The 22,167-nt window shown below is 36.2% G+C and overlaps 1 protein-coding gene across 7 annotated transcripts in view; it reads right to left on the minus strand.

The window, feature by feature from the left end:
* Positions 1 to 22,167, minus strand: part of FER (FER tyrosine kinase) — a 202,338-nt gene that overhangs the window by 56,205 nt on the left and 123,966 nt on the right. For all 7 annotated transcript variants that reach the window (XM_087741585.1, XM_087741584.1, XM_087741581.1 and 4 more), the window contains 3 exons: positions 21,242 to 21,298; positions 18,075 to 18,190; positions 16,322 to 16,416 (listed from right to left, as the gene is read on the minus strand). In XM_087741585.1, the coding sequence (XP_087597711.1) occupies positions 16,322 to 16,416; positions 18,075 to 18,190; positions 21,242 to 21,298 (268 nt within the window). The remainder of the gene's footprint in view (positions 1 to 16,321; positions 16,417 to 18,074; positions 18,191 to 21,241; positions 21,299 to 22,167) is intronic.

The raw sequence follows: 22,167 nt of genomic DNA on the forward strand, positions 1-22,167 counted from the left end.
TGTTTATATACTGAGAACTCACTGCTCTGTACATAGGGATCGTCTTTTAATTAGTAAGTATGATTATATGCCTTTATGAATGTGAAAGTCTTCCAATCTTGACAAATTGTGGGATTACTTGAATGAGAACAGTAAATCAAGGAAGCTTACAGAAAAAACATATAAGACCATCCTAAATGAAAACTACCCTCAATCAACCAATGTTCCAATATTGAAGACTAAGAATTTATAACAACTTACTGCAGGAAGAACTGAAAAGACAGACAAGCTCAGTTTGATATACTAAAAAAAAAATAGATGCCTTCTCACACAGTCATACTAAAAATGAAGGAACAAGTCCTAAGTAAGAAAGGCCTATTTATAAAAAGTGTTATAACAACAGCAGTGTGAGTCTAAATTCATACTCCTCACAATTCATATAAATTCTTTGTACAAATGAGTTACTGCTCTCCACAATCAACAGTAAAAAATCTGTCCTCAAATAACAAACTACTAAAGATAACATGGTATCAAAAGAAAAGCTAATCATATCCATTTAAAAATTTAGAAATAATACATGTTATAAATTTGTTTCTAACATGCTCAGGCAATCAGATTAAGATCCTAATTTTCATCAGTTCATTTTTGAACAGGATTAAAAGCTGCTCAGTTCCTTACATCAGAGTCTGTAAAACTCACAGAGTACAAGCCTGTAACTTCCCAATGAAATCATACCATCAGGAAGTGCTTTAGATTTGCTGATTTTCAGTGTTTGGCATGTACTGTATGAACTTCTAGAGTTTTGAGCAAAACCAGCACAGTATACCTCAAGTTGTACACAGTATATTTTATGCCTATCATCAAAACACAGTTTTAATAAAATTATCTTAATCTGTCTCAGAATCTCAATAGTGAAAAAGTCAGCAAAGGTATGTTTTCACTAGCAGTTCTGTTTTCTTGTATCTGTCCTTGCATAGAGATGACAAAAATGTCTTTTAGATACTCTGTTCAATATTGATTTGAAAGCAGTTAGTTGCAGACAAAATAAAAAAGCAAAGTGATATACATCTCATTCTGTAAAAGATACATCATTTTACGTTAAATCTGATTATCCTCATCATTATGATACCAACACAGGCTTAAGTGCCTGTCCTTTAACTAACAGAATTACTCTTACTGAATTCTGACTTTTACTGTCTACTGTGGCCAGTGTTCCAGCTATTCATCTTCACAGGAAAGCATCCACATGAATACCTTCAAAGCTGAGTTAAGAGGATCTCACTACAAACCTTTCAGTGTAGAACCATAGCTACGTAATTTCTTTATGTGCTTCTTAAAACAAGTTTAAATATAAAAAGCCCTAATTCACTATTTGCAGCACATAGTGTCAGAGCATTATCTCCAATATAATAGCTGTTGATAAAAATAAAATAAACAGACCAACTAGACTATGAAACAACTGAAACAAAACTGGATGACTACGTAATAGTAAGTAATACTTTCTCTTATATGTGGAATTTCCATTGTATTCTACAAGGCTACCTGTCATTCCAGTTAATGGCACACAACACTACCAGGAAATAAGGTCTGCTCCAACCATTCTAAGTACTACAGAAATAATTAGACCATTATAGTATTACCACCAAGCAGAAACTGACTGCCTGTTTTGGGTTTACAGGAGGATAAATAACAGTACTGGAGTGTTTGCCTAATACAATAGAATTATTTTACTAAGTAGATGACAAAGTGTAGTGCATAAGCAGAAGCTCCATGAGAGCAGCCTGCTATAATTGGATTCCTGAAAACAGCCCTTCATGTATTTCACTGTGAATGTGAACTATTTCTCATTATATGCAGAAATTTTAAGAAAGTGAAAATACCACATAGCAGCATCTCCCAGTGTTGGCCATACTTTATAGCATAAACTTTATGCTATACATTAAATAGTATTTTACAGCAATGTAACAGTTCACTTAATGGCACACACGAAAGTAAGCCAATGTTTTGCAAGAAAAAAAAAATTATCCATGATCTATGAGAAGAAATCAAAATACAAGAAACAGCATTGAAATATGTTAAATCAGTTTACAAAATATTTAATTATGGCAATCTCTGACTTTAATGGCATTTGTAATCAACTATGAGTACATACTTCAGTGTTCTCCTGAGCTGGTGCCCAAAATGGTACCTGCCTACTTGTTCTAGGCACTCTTGGCATTATTCTGATAGCTAGTATTGATATTGAACATAATTAAAATACAGTGTTGAAATTATGGTGGGAATCTCCCACTTATTGATATCTAGATATATAGACATATATTATCTATGTATCTCTACATAGTATCACACTATTTTAATAATGTTACAAATAATAATTATACAAATATTAATAAATGTTAACATAATAGCAATTATTAAGAATGGTGTGGAATTATATATATTATCATTTGCATATAAGCATTAATAAAGTGGAAGAATTTCCTTTATTAAGCAGCCTTGTTAAGTAGCAGTTTGTTTAAAAAGTCCACTTAATTATTCTTACATTTATACACACATTAATCAGGCAGATGCAGCATGCTTCTAGCCATACCACTTAATGGTCACCTAACAGAGGAGCTCCATGACTCAAGATTCATAATTGGTTTATAAGCTATTATAATATTATTGAAATGACCTTTATCTGCACCTGTAAGTATTTATAAATTTGAGGATTCATATTGTCAGTCTGTTGACTAATGTAAGAAATTCAGAGTTTCTTTACTGCCCAGTGTCTTAATCCCATGTACATTATCAACAAAACAAACCCAAACACACCTATTTCAAACTATGAATTTAAAATAGTAAACACGCATCTGTAGCAACTCTAGAAGATAGTTTTTGACAAAAGTAAGCAGCTATTTGACAAAATATTAAAAATGTAAGGGTTTAGAAATACTGAAGCAGTCATTTTCCTTAAATAGTGTGCTTTCACTTTTCAACTTATGGATCATTTGTGTGTAATGCAGTGCTTTCACTTTTATTTTTTTATTTTATGTAAGTAGTGACAGAAACTGTGAGTAAACCCAAGGTTTTTCAACTGCCTACAGAGTACTATTGTGAAATCCAGTTAAAACTTCATATTTCCTGTTAAGCAACGCAAACAGAAGTTGCTATAATCGTGTAAAGCTTTGCCACAGTAATATTAACAATAGTAGAAATGCATGTATGTGAAAACGAAAGATGAAAGAAAAAACCAAGAGTTAAAAGAATGGTGGGCATTGAGAGCCAAGGACATGATTAGCAGCAACAAATAGGTAAACACAGAGAAGATGTTGCTTGCACCAGGACTGTGACCCAGATGACTTTTTAGCAGAAGACCTATGATGAGACCACAATGGAGATAACTCACTAGCACAAAATAACTACACTACAATAAAATGAAAACGAGAAGAAGGTTACAACACATTATATGTGCTATTTCACTTCATTTTAATGGGATGACAGACTACAGACATATGATATTCAAAATGAGGAAAATATTGACAATGGTCAGAAACCTTGCTATGGATTTAAGGTGGATCAAACAAGCTAGAGTGTGAAGCCAGTGATCCTACCACATTAACTACTTATTCCCAAATGGCATAAAAGCCTGTCCAAAACCAAGTCTGTCGTCATCTATCAAGAAGAAACCAGAAATCATAGCGAGACATCACTAACCAGCATCTCTTGTCCTCTGTGCTGCACAAAATAATCCTGCCCAGACTTCATGGACTCTATGTTTTGGTATTGTGGCTGTGAGGCTATAGGACTATGAGTGGGTAGATACAACCTACTTCAGAAATTAACTAAAAGGAAAATCATCTTCCCCCAGGAAGTTTTCCATTCAGTTTTGTTTCATTAATTCCTATAATTGGACTATGCTTCAAAAACATTAGGAATCACTAGCCTTGTAAGGGATTCCAGACTAGAAAGTAGCAATAGCCCATGTGAAACATAACATACATGAAGAACAGGGCTTTTTAATCTAAAGAAAAACAAAGAAAGTTTTTTAAATGCAGACACATTAAATGATAAATATTTTTACTTAAAAGTTATTATAGGTAAAGCAAAAATAATAATAATGTGAAGGAATACCAACAAATAAAACTAAAGAAATAAGATGCATACAGAAGTTCTTGCAGCTACCAAAACACTTGCGGACTTTTTACGATTGGTTGTTTTTGTTCAGTTTTCAAACAGATTTTCTAGCCATCTTCAAAGCCTAAAATATTTGAAAAGATAAAAACCAAACTCTAGTCTCAAATGTTACAATAAAAGAAGACTGTATAGTGGGGCTTTGATCTTGTTTCATCAAATAGAGAAGCTCTGAGCCAAAAGGAATTTTTAGTCACCACCACCTATGCCCCAACAAAGGAATCTGACTGTTCCCCGTCTTCTCTTAATATCCTCACAGCTGGAAACCATGCAGCAAATAGGAAGGCAGAGGCACATGTGAATGTAGAAGACTAAAAGAGGAAGGGAGGAAGAAGAAATGAGGTCTGTATGTGTGCATGTGCGTGTGTACTACAAGAGGGCTGGGGGGGAGAGGGTGAAGTTGGACATATAAGGAGAGAAGGAATCCATGGGGAGAGGTGTGTCTGGTTCTTGTGCCCAACAACACAGAAGGTGGCAGGGGCAGAAGCAAGGCAGGTTGCAGAGATGTAGAGACAAAGAAAAATGGAAGTTGGAAGCTTAGTTGAGTGCAAGAGTAAAGGATAAAGTAAGAAAGAGACAAAAACTAGAGAAACAGACAGGGGCCATATTTGTGTGAAGAGAAACTGTAGGGTAGACAGAAAGTGGCTTTCGCAACAGATGGGTATTGGGCTAGATAACTTATTTGACTAAAGCCTATCTTCCAGACAAAAAAGAAGAATTGAATGGAAAATAAAGCCAGACAGTCACTATCACTGTTAAAAATCTTCACCTTATCTCTAATTTGAATTTGTCTAGAATTTGACTGACCTTTTTTTTTTTTTTTGGTTGCATTGATTTTTGACAGCGTGCAGTAAAGGTTCAGGATGTGACTGCAAGATAGGACACAGATCTGAAATTTGCTGGCAAAAGTCTGCTACTGAGGATGCATAATACAACCAATGGGGCAGATCATGCAAAACGTTGTTAAAGTTTTCATAGAATCATAGAACAGTTTGGGTTGGAAGGGACCTTAAAGATCATGTGGTTCCAACCCCCCTGCCATGGGCAGGGATACCTTCCACTAGACCAAGTTGCTTAAAGCCCCATCCAACCTGGCCTTGAACACTTCCAGGGATGGGGCATCCACACCGTCTCCGGGCAACCTGTTCCAGTACCTCACCACCCTCATAGTGAAGAATTTCTTCCTTATAGCTAATCTAAAGCTACCTCTTTCAGTTTAAAGCCATTACCCCTTGTCCTATCGCTACCTGTTCTTGTAAGAAGTCCCTCTCCAGCTTTCTTGTAGGCTCCCTTCTAGTACTGTAAGGCTGCTATAAGGTCTCCCCAGAGCCTTCTCTTCTCCAGTCTGAACAACCGCAATTCTCTCATCCTGGCCTCATAGGGGAGGTGCTCCAGCCCCCTGATCATCTTCATGGTCCTCCTCTGGACTCACTCCAACAGGCCCATGTCCTTCTTAAGTTGGGGGCCCCAGAGCTGAATGCAGTACTCCAGGTGGGGTCTCACATGAGAGCAAAGGGGCAGAATCACCTCCCTCGACCTGCTGGTCATGCTTCTTCTGATGCAGCCCAGGATATGGTTGGCTTTCTAGGCTGCAAGTGCACATTGCTGGGTCATGTTGAGCTTCTCATCAACCAAAACCCCCAAGTCCTTCTCCTCAGGGCTGCTCTCAATCCATTCTCTGCCCAGCCTGTATTTGTGCTTGGGATTGCCCCAACCCATGTGCAGGACCTTGCACTTGGCCTTGTTGAACTTCACGAGGTTTGCACAGGCTCACCTCTCAAGCTTGTCAAGGTCCCTCTGGATGGCATCTCTTCCCTCCAGCGTGTCGACCATACCACACAGCTTGGTGTTGTAGGCAAACTTGCTGAGGGTGCACTCAATCCCACTGTCCATGCCGCCAACAAAGATGTTAAACAGCACCAGTCCCAATACCGACCCCTGAGGAACACTCATCGCTGGTCTCCACCCGGACATCAAGCTGTTGACCGCAACTCTTTGAGCACGACGATCCAGCCAATTCCTTATGCACTGAGTGGTCTGTCCATCAAATCCATGTCTCTCCAATTTAGAGACAAGGATATCATGTGGGAGAGTGTCAAACGCTTTGCACAAGTCCAGGTAGATGCCGTCAGCTGCTCTTCCCTTATCCACCAATGCTGTGACCCCATCGTATAAGGCCACCAAATTTGTCAGGCATGATTTGCCCTTAGTGAAGCCATATTGGCTGTCACCAGTCACCTCCTTATTTTCCATGTGCCTTGGCAGTTTCCAAGAGGATCTGCTCCATGATCTTGCCAGGCATAGAGGTGAGACTGACTGGCCTGTAGTTCCCTGGGTCTTCCTTTTTCCCCTTTTTGAAAATGGGGGTTATGTTTCCCCTTTTCCAGTCAGCGGGAACTTCACCGGGCTTCCACGACTTCTCAAATATGACAGATAGTGGCTTAGCAACTTCATCTGCCAGTTACCTCAGGACCCACAGATGTGGGTCATGCATCAGGTCCCATGGACTTGTGCATCTTCAGGTTCCTTAGATGGTCTCACAGCTGATTGTCTGCTACAGTCGGCACTTCTTCATTCTCCCAGCCCCTGCCTTTGCCTTCTGTGACTTGGGAGGTGTGGCTTAAGCACTTGCTGGTGAAGACTGAGGTAAAAAAGTTGTTAGGTACCTCAGCCTCCTCCATATCCCAGGTAACCAGGTCTCCTGTTTCCTTATGGAGAGGGCCCACATTTTCCCTAGTCTTTCTTTTATCACCAGTGTACCTATAGAAGATTTTCTTGTTGCCCTTGATGTCCCTGGCCAGATTTAATTCTATCAGGGCTTTAGCTTTCCCAACTTGATCCCTGGCTGCTTGGACAATTTCTCTGTATTCCCCCCAGGATACCTGTCCTTGCTTCCACCCTCTGTAGGCTTCCTTTCTGAGTTTGAGTTTGTCCAGGAGCTCCTTGTTCATCCATGCAGGCCTCCTGGTGTTCTTGCCTGACTTGTTGCGATGCATAGCTCCTGAGCTTGGAGGAGGTGATCCTTGAATATTAACCACCTTTCTTGGGCCCCTCTTCCCTCCAGGTCTTTATCCCGGGGTACTCCATCAAGCAGATTCCTGAAGAGGCCAAAGTCTGCTCTCCTGAAGTCCAAGGTAGTGAGCTTGCTGTGTACTCTCCTCGGTGCCCTACAGATCTTGAACTCTAACATTTCATGGTCACTGCAGCCAAGGCTGCCCTTGAGCTTCACATTCCCCACCAGCCCCTCCTTGTTAGTAAGAACAAGGTCCAGCATAACACCTCTCCTCGTTGGCTCCTCTATCACTTGGAGAAGGAAATTATCATCAATGCATTCCAGGAACCTCCTGGATTGCTTATGCCCTGCTGTGTTGTCCCTTGTTGTAAGGGATCTCTAAAGAGAAGCAATTGGAAAAAAACCTGAATGATCTCTATAGAGATCTCACTGTCTCCAGAAGTAGGAAATAGAAAAAAAACCCCACCATACAAAGTAGAAAACACAGCAACTGAATCACATAACATGAAACTAGAAGTTAACATTTTTTTCAGCATCATTCAGCATTCCAGGCCTGTGTAAGGAATCAGCTGCACCTCAGAGACAGCAGGGCTAACCTTAGGCTCAGACGTGCCATAGCATACACGTACTTCAGCTACTCTTAGTGTCAGCTCTCCTTTATTCAAGATGATAATTCATTTAGCAGAAAAGCTCAGATAATATGGATACTGTACATCATATCAACAAATAAATTATACATACCTCAGTCTCAGCACCAAGACTGGTTATAAATGGGCTTGTTGGTTTCAGTGCAACTAACAGCAGAAATACATGGAGTTGGCTGTGATTTGGTGCTATAGCCTAAAATATCACTACATACAGAAAATATGACTAATTCCACAAAAGTCAGTTAAGATTTAGTAGGTTGTACCAGCTCTACCTCAGCACCAGCTATGCTGGATCTGCAGGTATTTCTCCACTTTATGCCATCTAGCACTCTTTTCCAACAAAGGCCAAAAAGAGAGCCTGCTAGCTCAGGCAGAATACTGGGCTTTATTTGAAAATGCTTCTGACCTAACACGCCCTGTCGAAGTAAAAAGTGCTGTAACATATAGAAAGTAGCAATGGAGTCACCTTAATTTCAGAAGAGATGGCGTGAGTAAGCCAAGCTGGACCAAAGCCAACTGCAGGTAGGATAGCATGAATAGGGTGCAGAAGTATCCCCAGAGCTTGGGTTAAGAATGGCTTATCAGATCCCGTTACAGGCACTACAGAAATGGCTATGCTCTTTCTGAACATGCCTGGGAGCCAGCGTAGCTGAAATCAAGCAATGCTGCACTTGAGCTAATAAAACCTGTCACCTCTGAATTGTTTCTGCATCAATGCCATAGGCAATTTGCATCCCAAATGATTCAGTACAAATCTGAACAGGTTACCTTATCCAATTGCAAAGATGGATATTATGACCTTGCTGAACTCCACCTTGTAAGCTAGCTATGTATGTCTAGATATAAGCTGAACATACATAGCTGAAACCTAATTCAGACAACCTTCCCATACTATTAGATTACTGGATGTTTTGTTAGCTGCTTATATGTACAAGCATAGCTCAACCTGTTTCCAGCTGCAAGTGTTCAGTGAATCTACTCTAATTTATGTCAGCATGAGCTTAAATAAAACAAGGAACACAAACTCCATGTCCAGTTAATTAGGGGGTTGCTTTTTTTTGCAACCATGTATCCATTATCAAATAGGAATTCTATGGTGGTATCAGGAATGCATACTCGTACTCCAGAGAAATGTCAACAACGCATTTAGTATTAGAGTGAAAAATGTCCAGAAATGGCCACTGTGGAGGGGGTGTGGGAATCACACTCAGAGCAGATCACTGATAGAATCCACTAAATAAGGCCTATGGCCACAGAATGGATTTGGAGACAAGAAGCAATTCCTGGAAAACTGTTCAGAACTGTATGAGGTAAGGATCTGGTACAGAAAGGAGATCTAGTTTTCATAACATTGTAATATAATGTAACATATAATATACTCATAATGTATTATATTATCATAATATATATGCTGAAGGAAGCTAAATTAAGACTCAACAGACAAGCCAGATTCTTGAAGTGCCTATTTTTGAATGCCTGACTTAGCAAAAATAAAATTCTTTCAAAATATTTCTGGGGATGTAATTTTAGTTATGTTGATTACAAAAATGTTTACTTATATAGAAACCTGAAACAGAAAGTAGGCTATCAGCTTGTGATTAAACAGTCCAACAGCTAAAAGGAGTAGTCACAAAAAACGTGACTACAAGCTTCCTTCTACTACCCTGAATCAACTGTTGGAACTTATAAAGACGTTTGCATCTACTGTCAATTAGACAAATCCTTCCAGAGAGAACTGGTGCAGGCGTGATGACAGTGCTTATCTTGACAACCTGTGCAGACTCTTTTTGCTGGAGGGACAGAGGCACCTTTGAAGGCTCTACAAGATAAACTGTTGAAATAGCTGCATGATGTGGTAACGGCACCACAAGATTACACATCTATCTACAAAATGCCCCACTCTAGAACACACAGTTCACGAACATGCAAGTTACTATATCTAAATTAAATTCTCCTTTCAGGGCAAGCTAAAATTCAAGTAAATTGAAATGAACATAAAGAAGGAAAAGGAAGAATTTTGTGGCTTGGGATTGCTTTTTGTATCTTACAGATTACTTTTGATTTTGATTAGTTCTTCCCCTAAACTTAGGAAGAGAAAAAAACATTCAAAGTTTAAAGGGACTCCTGCAATTTGTTTTTGATTACATGGGAGATTGCATGATAAATTAAGAGCAGATGAAAACAGAGTTAAGTGATACTGAGTGTTTCGGTGGATTAAAATCCCTTATTCTCAAAGCAGAAATACCATAATAAGATCCATGATCACTAACAGAGAAGTTGGGACCAGGAAGATAATAGTGAGGAAGGGTAAAAAAGAACGGTATTCTAGTTTCTTCTTTTCCTGTCTTTTTCGATGAAAAGATGCTGAGTTCACTCTGAAAGAAGAAAAGAACAGGAAGCAGGTTTTGTCAACCCCTTCACCATTTTCCTCATAATCTTTTCTACACCTCATCAAAATCCAGCATCCATTTGTCTCAGGTTATCAGTCTGAACTCTCGCCAGCTTACAGATAAGGCTAACAGTATGCCAGGCAGTCTCTCTGATCATCAGCTAAATTTGCTAAAAATGAGCTGTTATGAAAACGCCTTATGCCCTGTGTGGCTTTAAGAGACACTGGCAAATTGTTCTTTTCCTGTTCTGAATATCAAAGCAGCTCCTCATAATTACTTCCCTTTCTTCAGTTTTAAGGTCAACAACACAGGATAAAGCACAAAAAAACCACGGGGAAAACGGGCACAGAAAAAAAGAAAAATGAATAAATTAACCCAGAAAATATGAGTAAACCGCTCAATTTTTTAGATTAATGTGGCATCACAGAAAAGTTACATGCTTTCTTACACAGTACTATAAACCATACTTTTACACAAAGTTCTACTGTTCCTCATATTGGAAACCATCCCTGACAAAGGCTTATCCACATTAGAAAATTCCTGTGGTGAAGGCAGAGTGTCAAATATGCAGCAACCCTCACTGAACAATTTTAAGAGTAGTATACCACCTTTACTACATTACTTTTCAGTCAGGTTAGTCAAGTCCATATGACAATACAAACTCAAGGCTCCATACTAACATCAAGCGTTTGGCAAATCTCAACATACGGGGTTTATTTTCCCAGAATTCATTAGCAATTCTCACTTTAACTTCTGTCTTTCTCAGGATAAACTGAGTACTTCAAATGTATCACAACAGATTAGTAAAAAGTTACTGTATTAAGTTATGAAGTAACACCGTATTTGTATTTTTAGATCAGAAGGTACCAGAAAAAAACTCCATCAAATACCACCTTTGCAACAAACCTTATCAAACCATCTCAGCCAACATTTCTATAAAGTAGTAAGGAAAAAAAGAAGAATATTACAAAGAAAATAACTTATAGCAACCTATATGATTATCAGAGTTCATAATACTAACAGGTTCCAATAGTCTAATTTTTCTAAGCAGAATTTTTGAAAGTTTATGAAAATCCTGGGCAGTATACATCAACTTGAGAGTTGTACTCTGCTTTTCCTAGAGCTGAGCTGAATAATTTTTATTCCTTTAATGCAGGATTTTAAATTCATTGCATGATATTGCAATTACTGTAAGATTTATTTCACTGTACTGTAAAATAAAACATGTCTTTTTGGCATGGAGCTCTCATTAGCTGTGTGTTAACACCATCTGAAATCTGCCTTTGGGCAGTGGAGACAAAAAAGAAACTGGCATTCAAATACTGTTTTTCTCTATTCAGTAGCCCCACTGGAGTCAGAATCAGTAGGGAGACTTTACCCACTGTATTCTCTCCAATTATTGCTGCAAGATAAATCTCGGGGTCATAAACCAAGATTACAGGCTCCTTAACTGAATAACAGCTTGCTATCAAAACACAGTCCTCCTCTGGATGCATCCCACTCACTGTACATATGCTATGCAGATGATCAGCAAATGCTCAACAAATTAGATGGTGTGGCTCACTGTGCAGAGAACTCTACAAGAAATTACACTGATTCTGGATGTCACATCATGTGCTCTCTGGCTCAACACATCACACCACATGTCCAGGGAGCTGAGATTACTTGAGCCTCTGTATCTAGAAACCAGCATATCTGACTTACTGCATGAGTGCAGAGGACGTGCATATATGTTGTTCAGGCCCATCCTAAATTAAGAGTCCAAATAGAATGTGAAGAGTAGAAGCTAGCAATATGAAATCAGAAAATATGAGCAAAGGTAAGTGCACAGCAACAGAGAAATAAAAGCCCACCTTCTATTAGGAACAAAAAATGCATGCAAAAAATCATCATATAGATGCATGGGTGTTGTGCTCCTCAAATTTTCCTTCTTTTTAACAGTATTAATATTTTCACACTGGTAACTACAGGTGTCATAGAGAAGGAGTCATAGCTACTAAAGAAGAAGAGGAAATCTCTATGAGAAGTTCTCCATTAACAAAATGTTGCAATACAAAGACCATTTCCAAACAGAGCTGTTTTTTCAGTTCTTATTCTACTAAAAATTCACAGAAAAAAACTACGTCACTGTAAAATTCAAGTTAATTTTTATTATATGGCAGTTCAGAAGCCACACAGCAACTTCGGCATTGGACCCTTGTAAGGATCTGGGCACTAGTTCTTTTTAGTTAATATTTCAATGTCATTTAGGTAAAAAAGAATAAAATTAATTATTTGCAAGAGCGCTTTAAAGGTTACTACAAATTTATTCATTATGCAATCACAAATCAACATTTTAAAACCATCTGCTTTGCTAAATTGCTTTTTCACAGCAGCTAGCTGGCATAACATAAGCCTGCAAATAAAGATTTTTCTAGAGATCTCTGTTAACTTACAAATATATAAATGTTTATAAGAAAAAATATTAAGGACTCACTGACTCAATTTCGATGGCTATCTTGGCAATTTTGGGAAGGTGAGGGGAGAAGAGGGACAACAATTTGCTTGGGATTTCAAAAATCATTCATTTTATTTTTTAATAGCTCTCATCATGAATTCTGAATGGCAGTGTTACATCACATCTCTTCTATACATCTAACTTTCCGTGTATATATGAAGGACATTGTTACTGCATTTTACATGCATTTTAGCTTCTGTTTATACATGACAGGTAATTTTTTAATTAGTTTATTTTTTTATCAATTAGAAGAATAGCTTTTAGAAAGCAATAATAAATCTAGATTATCTAATAAATAAATACTGTCCTACACAAACTAGAAGCACATTGCTCCCAAATAACGCTCTTTAGAATACTGATTGGGGGTTTCTTATTAGTTTCTTAAAAGATCAGGATTTATTTTTATCTTCAGAGATGTCTGGAGAAGCTGATTACCATAGTATGCCTTAAGACCCAGGGCACTGCTTTTAAGTCTCCATTTTAATAAAGTTAATCACGCATACAAATATAATAATCTACTATAATCTAATTGAATAAAGGCAGAAAATTCCAATAGGTCAAAGATTTCATCAGTGCTCTTGTACTAAAGCCAGTATTCAAGACTCATAAACAACCTAAGTCTTCATGAATGACATGGTTCTTAAAACAGCTTGCTGTGTAATTTTGAAGACAAATCCAGTGATATATAAAACAAATACAGTGTTGCATATTACGCAGTACTAGAGGCTACCAAACCCACACATTTTCCAGCTGCTGTGAAAATCAGCAAAAGGTAAAATTGCCCAAAAGCTGTTAATCATCCCAACAATTTGAAATTCTCTCCAGCCATGGCCGAATAACATGAACTCAAGATTCCAAAAATAAATCAAAAGCAACCCATAAAATGAACAATATATTGTAAAGAAACAACTCATATGTAACCAAAGATGATCCAAATCTGAGTTATTAAAATTGAAACATTACCCAGCCATGATGTTTCTTTAAATACAAACATCTTAACATTCACAATATATCTCTATTGCTAAAGAAAGTACCATGTAATATCTTGTCAGGAGGAAAACGAAGACAGAGCTCAGACACCTTTCAGCAAATTCTGTTGTCTTGAATGGCTACAGAAAAACTCACAACAGATTTGTGGAGCTCACTCCACTCCAAAGCTAGTAGAACGTAATATTTCCAAAGATCTAAATTATACAATAAATAAATACTGTCCTACACAAACGAGAACATACCTCCCAAATAGTGGTCTTTAGAACACTGATAGGAAGTTTCTTATTAGTAGGTACCCACCACAACTTACTGAGATTTTTATCTGTGGTATGTGTCTCACAAAGAATAAAAAACAGTTGGCAGAATATGCTCTTCTGTAGTTAGAGAAACTATTTATTATACTTCTTTACTCAGTCAAGAGTATCAGTTACTTACCTGGAAAACAGGAGAAGTCAGCTCTTTAAAAAATATTCCAGTAGCTTTTTTCCTATATTAAAATGCATGTTGCCTGATATACATTCTTTCAAATCTAAGAAAGAAGCTTATCTCGTGATCATCACTGGGTATATTTTATTAGACAGCTGTAAAACACATCTTTGTTAAAATATTTGTTATGATCTCTGATTCCTCAGAAGAAATTGTCTTTCATCAGTTTACTGGACTCTCTTAACTTGATGTAAGAATCATGCACCAGCTCTAGAAAAAGATGCCACATTCTGCTTACAGGATGTTCCTCCCCTTCCCACCTGTAGAGGTTCCTGCAGAAAGACCTGCAGGACAAGACTGAGAAAAGAAGAGACCTGGCCCCTAACAACTCAGCCAACGGCAGGGAGATAGGATGTGTTTTTCCACATACGCATCCCTTAAAGAGAATTTATATAATACACATACAGATTACGTTAAGATATTTCCTCATTTCTTGACAGGTGGTGGATTGCGAAAAAGACAACCAAGTCTTTCTGTACTGGAGTAATCTATGATGGATTGACACTGGGTGGACATATACAGTGAGATCAGTATGACCAACAGCAAGTTAAATGAATACTAGTTTCTTTTTCATTACTGGTGTCTTTTTCATTAACATATACTCATCTACCTTTTCAGTTTGGCCATGTATCTGCACCATGCTCTGCTACCTTACTTATTATTTCAGTCAATCCCTGCTACATCACCCATCTTGAAATTTCTTTATCAATGTGATTCTTAGTTTAGGACACATGTCACAAACACACACACCAAGAAAAGGGATTGACCTACAAAAGGATAATTGTCTTTGACAACTTGTTTTATTTCTCTGTTATCTGTTGGCAACAACTGGGTTATTTTTGCATGTAACAATGGATGAAATATGCATCTGCCACCTTCTCTATTGTTTTCACTGATGACTTTATCTAGATGTGTAGTTTTTAATCCCACTTCCATTTGCAACAAAGGAAAAAGATTTCTCTGCAGAGACAGTTTATGACAGAATCACTAACAGAGTAGCACCTCGCTACTTAAAGTGCTAAGTTTCAAAATAAATTTTTAATACCTGAACAAATTAAGACTCTGAATTGAAATCTGAATCTGGAATGAAAAGCAGAATTAGCCACTACTGAGCCACATCGTAGCAGTCTCCAAAGACATAGTAAGTGTATAGCCTACCTGTATTTGGGATATAAAAAAGGTAGAAAAAGTGCAAGCATTAAATAGAACTCAGAAAACACAGGAGAAATCCCACATTTCATGGAGCTGTTTCTCATTTTTTCCTCAGGGAAAAAACTGTCAGACATTTATTAATTACACGCCTTCTCAGCCATACATTTACAGAATACAATTCTAAGCTAAAACATGCCATTTTTGGTTATTAAAAAGAATGTCAGAGTTAAACTGCTTAAACACCTTCAAGCATAAACACATCTAAGACAAAACACAGACATAGCAGACACTGAGAAAGTTGAGAGTTGAGTGCAAGTCAACAAGCCTACCGCTATTCTGTTCTTCAAAGGGCAGCATTAAATACCAAGTCAGAGCACTAATAATTATTATTTTAGGTAATCTCATCTGAACTTGCCATTAGAAAACAGAAAACCAGTAACATCAGAACCACTGCTTCTCTGAACTAAGTAAGTGTTTTGTCTTTCTTGGCATCGTTATAATTTCTAGTTGATTTGGTCAGTCTCACGGTGTGCTAGCCAAGGTTTAAAAGAATATGGAAAAGTGTGACGGCTTGAACACAGTACAGTGTTTATGAGGGCAGGCAAGAACAGAAGCTAGCCAGAGGACTTACGGACCAGCAAAACAGGGGAAGAATTAAGAAGTTTCTTGCAAATTCAAAGCCAGGAGACAGAAGAATTTTTTGATAGACCCTATGCAAAACAGGCATGTTAATAGAGAAAGACTCTCACTAACTCCTCCTCAAATTTTATTAGTATGTTTCAACAACTTGTCCTAGGCTCTGAAAACCCTGAACCAGAATGATAAAGGTGCTAAAAGAAGCTAACAGAACCTAATATTTCCAAAGATTCACAACACAGGTGACTTTTGAGATCAGTCATAAGAATGCAGATACAGACAAATAGAAAACAATACATTTTACATTATGGAAACAATACCTATGAAAATATGATGAATAAAAAGGGAAAAAAATTACCTGGAACAAGTTCCATAACAATATAAATAGGCTGTCGTTGTGTGCAAACTCCTATAAGTTTTACAATATTAGGATGATCATACTGTTTGAGTATTCTGCAAAACACACAGTAAATTTATTATATTAATAAACTTTATCGTACAAACTGATTAAATATTATAGGAAAATATCTTAAAACCTTGATGTTATTTTAATGGAACATGTCATTACTGTTATCATAAAGAAAAAAAATAATCAATGTAACAGATCAATCATCATTTGAAATGGAGGGCATACTGATTTACTAATAAATGAAGATTGAACACTGTATTATTCTTATTGTAATTTTACCATTTGTCTACATAACATTTGTCTAAATAACTGAAAAATGGCCTGACAGGTTTGCAGTTTCTCAAGAACCCTTGTAATTAAATAGCATTTCAGTGGTGGACCAGAAGCAGAGCTACATCAAAAAAGCACGCACAGCATGCCTCTACACTTTCCTGCTGCACTTTTCAAATGCACACTCATTCCAATTTTACTTTAAGAGATTAATTAATACAGTAAGTTTTAAAAGAGTAGAAGGACTGCAATTTTAATTTTGGAAATTAAACAAAAACATTCTCATCTTCTTACACAATACTTTAATAAGAACATGTGCAGCCTAAACCAGCATGCTATGATTTATAAGTGAAATGAAGGGCAAGGAAGAATTCTACAGAGACCTTGTAACTTAAATGTTTCTTCTACTATTTGCTGACTTAAAGCACCTCCACTTTTTCCCTTTTATCCTAGGATCAAGAGTAAAATACTAACCTACCTGGTACATACATATTTAGTGAGAAATACCACATTTCATTTTTTTTCAGACTAACACTGCTCCATGAGTGGCAGGCTGCTTAACAAATGAAACATCTCTGCAGTTGCCAAGTTATGAGCCATTTAAAATTATTCAATAGATAGGGTGGCTGATCATCATTTTCTAAATGTTATCTACATTTTTTAAATTTACATTTTAAATTTACATTTTAAAAGATACATGTATCTTTTACTTTTCCATATTGATCATAGTAATTTGGGAGTAAAAATTTAAACATATGAAGCTTCACAGCAAGAGGGAACAAGTTAATTTAGACAATTGCGAAATTATCTCAGTATACCCCTCTATCCTGAGGTCTCAGAACCTACCTATCTACATCAGCCTATATTCAGAATATTAGCATATTGTGGCACGATTGTCATTTGAAAAGTAAGTATGCAATCGCATGCTGCCTGACACAGCATAAAACATCTCTACTGGAGTGAACTCTTCTTACAAAGAGAAGATTACTAAATGGAGTCTATATGGTAACCTAGCCACATTTGATCAGCTCTATTAGTCATGCATGTAAGGTAGGACTTGTGACTGATATAATCACATTTAAATTAACAGCATCTTCCAGTGTTCTTATCCCAATCCTCTTGGCACATCTTAGAAGAAGTTCTAGATGAAAGCACTTACAATAACAAAAGTGTGTTTTATAGGCAGAGCTTGCTTGACTGAAGAGGTAGTTTCAGCAAGTGCAGATGCTACTGCATTCACACATTAAAAATGCCTATGTTTAGTTACTAGGGCAACAGTTGTGGAATGTACTGAAGGAGAGAAAAAAAGGAAAAAGTTTGACTACTGCTTCTTTGAATTTTTCTGAAGGTCAGATTTTGTAAATCCATCTAGTAATAAAACTTGAAAACCCCCCCACAACAATTATATTTCAATTAAATTTAGAAAACCTACCTGGCTTCTGACAGAAATTTTATTTTCAATTCCTGAGGAAGATCTTCTTTACAAGTTTTTACAGCAACAGGAGTTTTATCCTTCAATGTTCCCTTATACACCTCACCAAAATTACCCTGAAATCAGGGGAAAAAAAATAATTCTAAGTAAACAAAATCTTCATGAATCTCCAGAAAAATAATACAGACAGCTAGTGTAACTGAAATGGAACTTTGAAATGTCTTTATGAAGCCAAACGAGAGTTTCTTCCAGTATCTGCCCCTAATACAATGCAGTTCACATAGACATAGTACATCTATTATATGGACATAGCATATGAGTTCTATTTTGACCTTGCTGGAAAGAGAAAAAAATACATTAATTGTTTAATTTTCTCATAAAACCTCTTAGTAACTTCTAAAGTCAACACTGACAGTAGTACTCTTTTTCCTTAATCTTATTCCTGCACTCTTTCATTTTCACACTATTGTATTTTATCAATAGTTTTTAACTTGCAGTCTGTAGGAGACCAAAAGATGATCTGTGAAACTAGGACAAAACACATCAAAATAACATAAACATTCTCACATATACAAGAAAGAAAAATTAAAACACTGTATATTAATTTTGATTGTAAATTAAAACCACTGCAAAAAATATATTGTCATGTCTGCCCTGAAAAAGTTACATGATCCACAATTTTTTTAAAAGCTAAGCTCAGCACTGCTGTTTAAAGGCAAGTATGTAAGGCCTCACATTTGGACAAGACTTTAGAAAGTAGCTCCTTTTATAATCAGATTTTTTAGGTCTTCAACAACATACCCCAGGGTAAGTTGTTTATTTTTTTTAGCTTTCATGGAAGAAAACTGAAATAATAAAGACCACAGAATAATTTCCATCAGATATATTTTTTACTTAAATAAAAACAAAAGGAAAATTAATTAGGACACAAATTGAAGGAAGAAGGAAATTGCAGGGTATATAACAAAACACCGGTATCAATGAAAAAACCCAAGAGAAGAAAAAAAACCCCAAAACCTGAAGATCTCATACTTTTAGTTAAGTTTTGTATTTCCCAAAGAATAAATACAACTCAATTTTAAATCTATGTCTTTCCACAAGATAATTTTCCACAAAATTCCACTTCTGTTTCCTGGTATCGGGGGCTGCACGTGACTTCAACAAACACCAAAACTCTACTGAAAATGTTTTCCTTTCTTTCCTGAGTGATGAAGATTTCTTTGCATCATGCATTTCAACACTGTATTGCCAAAGGAAAAAGACAGAAAAGGAAAAAAAAAGAAACTCACAGATGGAAAATAGTAATGCGCTGCTAGTAACAAGGAAAGAAATTTAGGCCTAAACACAGGTTTCCGGTATTTTATATATCCTAGCATAAGTAAGATACAGCTGGCAAGCAATGCACAGGATCTATGACAGCAATCTGCCCTTCTAAAATAGCACTTCTAGAGGCCAGGACACTACTTCTGATGTCAAAAATGGCATGAGGTGCCCAAAGGTAAGAACCTGAGTCACTCCCAACACACTTTTCCTCTAGCCTTCTGGTCAGAAGTGTTTAACAGTGAAAGCTGAACCCACCTTAAGGGCTACTTAAGTATTGAAAATGCTTTTTTTCCTTATTTAAAATATTTAATTATCATTATACATATATGATTTTTTATATAACATGTTCCTTTCATTTAACTTTCATTTTGTGGGGTATTATAGAATTAATACTGAGTAAATAAACAGACCATTCACTCCTGAGGTGAAGGAAAATCTTTGTTTTTTCTAAAGTTTTCTTCCTCTTATGCATTAAGCTTTCATGATTTTCCTCCTCATCTTTTTCAGGCCACTCAACATTTTATAGACCCTCAGATTTCTCACTTCCATGGTGAACGGCTCTAGTTTATTTACCATTTTCTCATATGGATGCTGACAGTCCTGTCATTATCTTTTCTAGTTTGACTATATCTTTTCAGAGATAGATGCATAAAAGATTTATACTGTGTTCCAAGAAAGTTTTGTTCTGTTTTTTTTAAAGAACATACCCATCTATAATCACTTTTAAGCACTAAGTTACCTTTATTAAATCTTAAAAATGCTTTGTACCAAAAACATGCAATGGACATGTAAATTCAGTTTACTAAATTAACCAATTTCAGATTGCTTTAACTGTCTCTACTCATCAAGACTAATTCATATTTATTTTTTAGCAAGACAAAGCTTTTTTAATGCCTGAAACATCTTTATTTTTCTCTTGATACTACTGTGTTTAAGAATGCGAAGTTGTCACAGTACCTGCATTTTATGCAGACACAGCTCTGTCTACTGGCAGATAATACTTTTGTCATGTTATGCTGCCAAAGAGATTTTATCCTGGGTAACAGAGTTTTCTGACAGTATTTAATTCCCCCCTTTCTCGGACAGTTTATAAATTCTTTTAGTGTGTACCATAGTAAGAAGACAACTATTGCTTTCATTTGTCTCCTCCTCATTTCAGCTTATTTTTTCAGTTTTTGGAAAATCTTTTGGAACATTGTGTCCAGAGTGGCACTCACAACTGTCTATGTAGGTGTAAAGGTGCTAAAAATGTAAGTGAGGCACGGGGCTTAGCTGATTATAAAGAGTTATAGCTCCTAAGTGGAATTTGTGATATAAACTACACTACACAAAAATTAATTTAATACATATGCCATTGTGAAGTTACCAAACATTCAATAAATCATGCTAAAGCAACAAACATTTGTTTTAACAAATACTGATTTAATAATCTTATTATAGCAAATGTTATACATAAATACATAATTTTTATACATAAATACATAAACATAAATATCTTTATTTATATGCTTTTATTTATATTTTGCAACAACATACTTTGTAAGACTACACAATGTACAACAGCCACATTGCGCTTTATCGAAATCCAGTCAGCTTAAAAGCCTTCCAAAAGAGAAAAATATGTATGCTAGTTAAAGACTTTCAGCACATACATTGTATCACTTACCAGTAAATGTGATTTACATTTGTTTAAAGCATAATGTTGTCTTGTGTATTAAAGTAGAAGAATTGATATAAAAATTGCATAGTACAGTAATTTAAAAGATAAGGCAAATAGGAAATGTATAGGCTTAATGATTAATATATACTTATTTAAAGGTTATTTAGCTCACTTGATTACTTACTTTGCCCAGTAATTCTCCCAGTGTGACATCTTCATGATTGAGAACCCACTTCTTATCCTGTGGAAAGAAAAGGAAAGAATTTTCAGTTTGTGCAAATACGTAAGAGAATTTCTGTAAGATACATTTCAGTAGAAATGGAGCTAAAGAAACATTACATTCAGACCACTCAATCAAAAGCATGCCAGGAAGTCATAAATCTAAGTGTTTATAAAACAGAGTTTAGAAAAACTTGCTAAACAATAAAATATTGAAATATACCATATAGCAAATTTCTATCAGAAGATTAAGCCAATAACATGACAGTAGGTATGCAGATAGAGCACTATGCAAATTTTCACACAAGGTCTGGAAATGATATCTAGCGCCCTGTTTTTAGTAATTACCTGAGTCAAAATCAGATATGAAAACTTCATTTTAGTATACAAAATAACTTATTGCTAGATCAAAAAAACATTTTTCTTCTTGGTGTACATGAAAAAGAACTCATTTTCTACTTATTAGGAAGACACATATTTGCATCTCTTATGTATTCTGTGGTAGTCTGAAATATTACAGGAAACTACTTGAAAAGACAACATAACAAATGCCAGTTAAATTATCTGTTCAGTACTCATGACCAACACTGCAAATACTCTGCAACAGCCTAAAGGCGTTATAAAAAACAATTGTAAACTTCTTGCTACACAGACATATTTAATAAATACTTAGCTAAAATATTAAGGTAGGATATTTTAATTCTAACCCATATTTACTGTTTTTCCATTTTATGACTCTGTTAGCACCTCATCGACTTGTCGCCTCACAAACACCGTTACTGCTCCTCATGTGCTAAGCATTTTTTATTACTAATGAAAAAGGCAAATACCTAAACAAGTGTATGCCAACTCATTAAATCATTTCTCATTAAAGCTCACAGAAAACCAAGC

Source organism: Nipponia nippon, unplaced genomic scaffold (genome assembly GCF_047370975.1).
Source record: "Nipponia nippon isolate SJK-2023a ecotype South Korea unplaced genomic scaffold, ASM4737097v1 scaffold_8, whole genome shotgun sequence".
NCBI lineage: Eukaryota > Metazoa > Chordata > Aves > Pelecaniformes > Threskiornithidae > Nipponia > Nipponia nippon.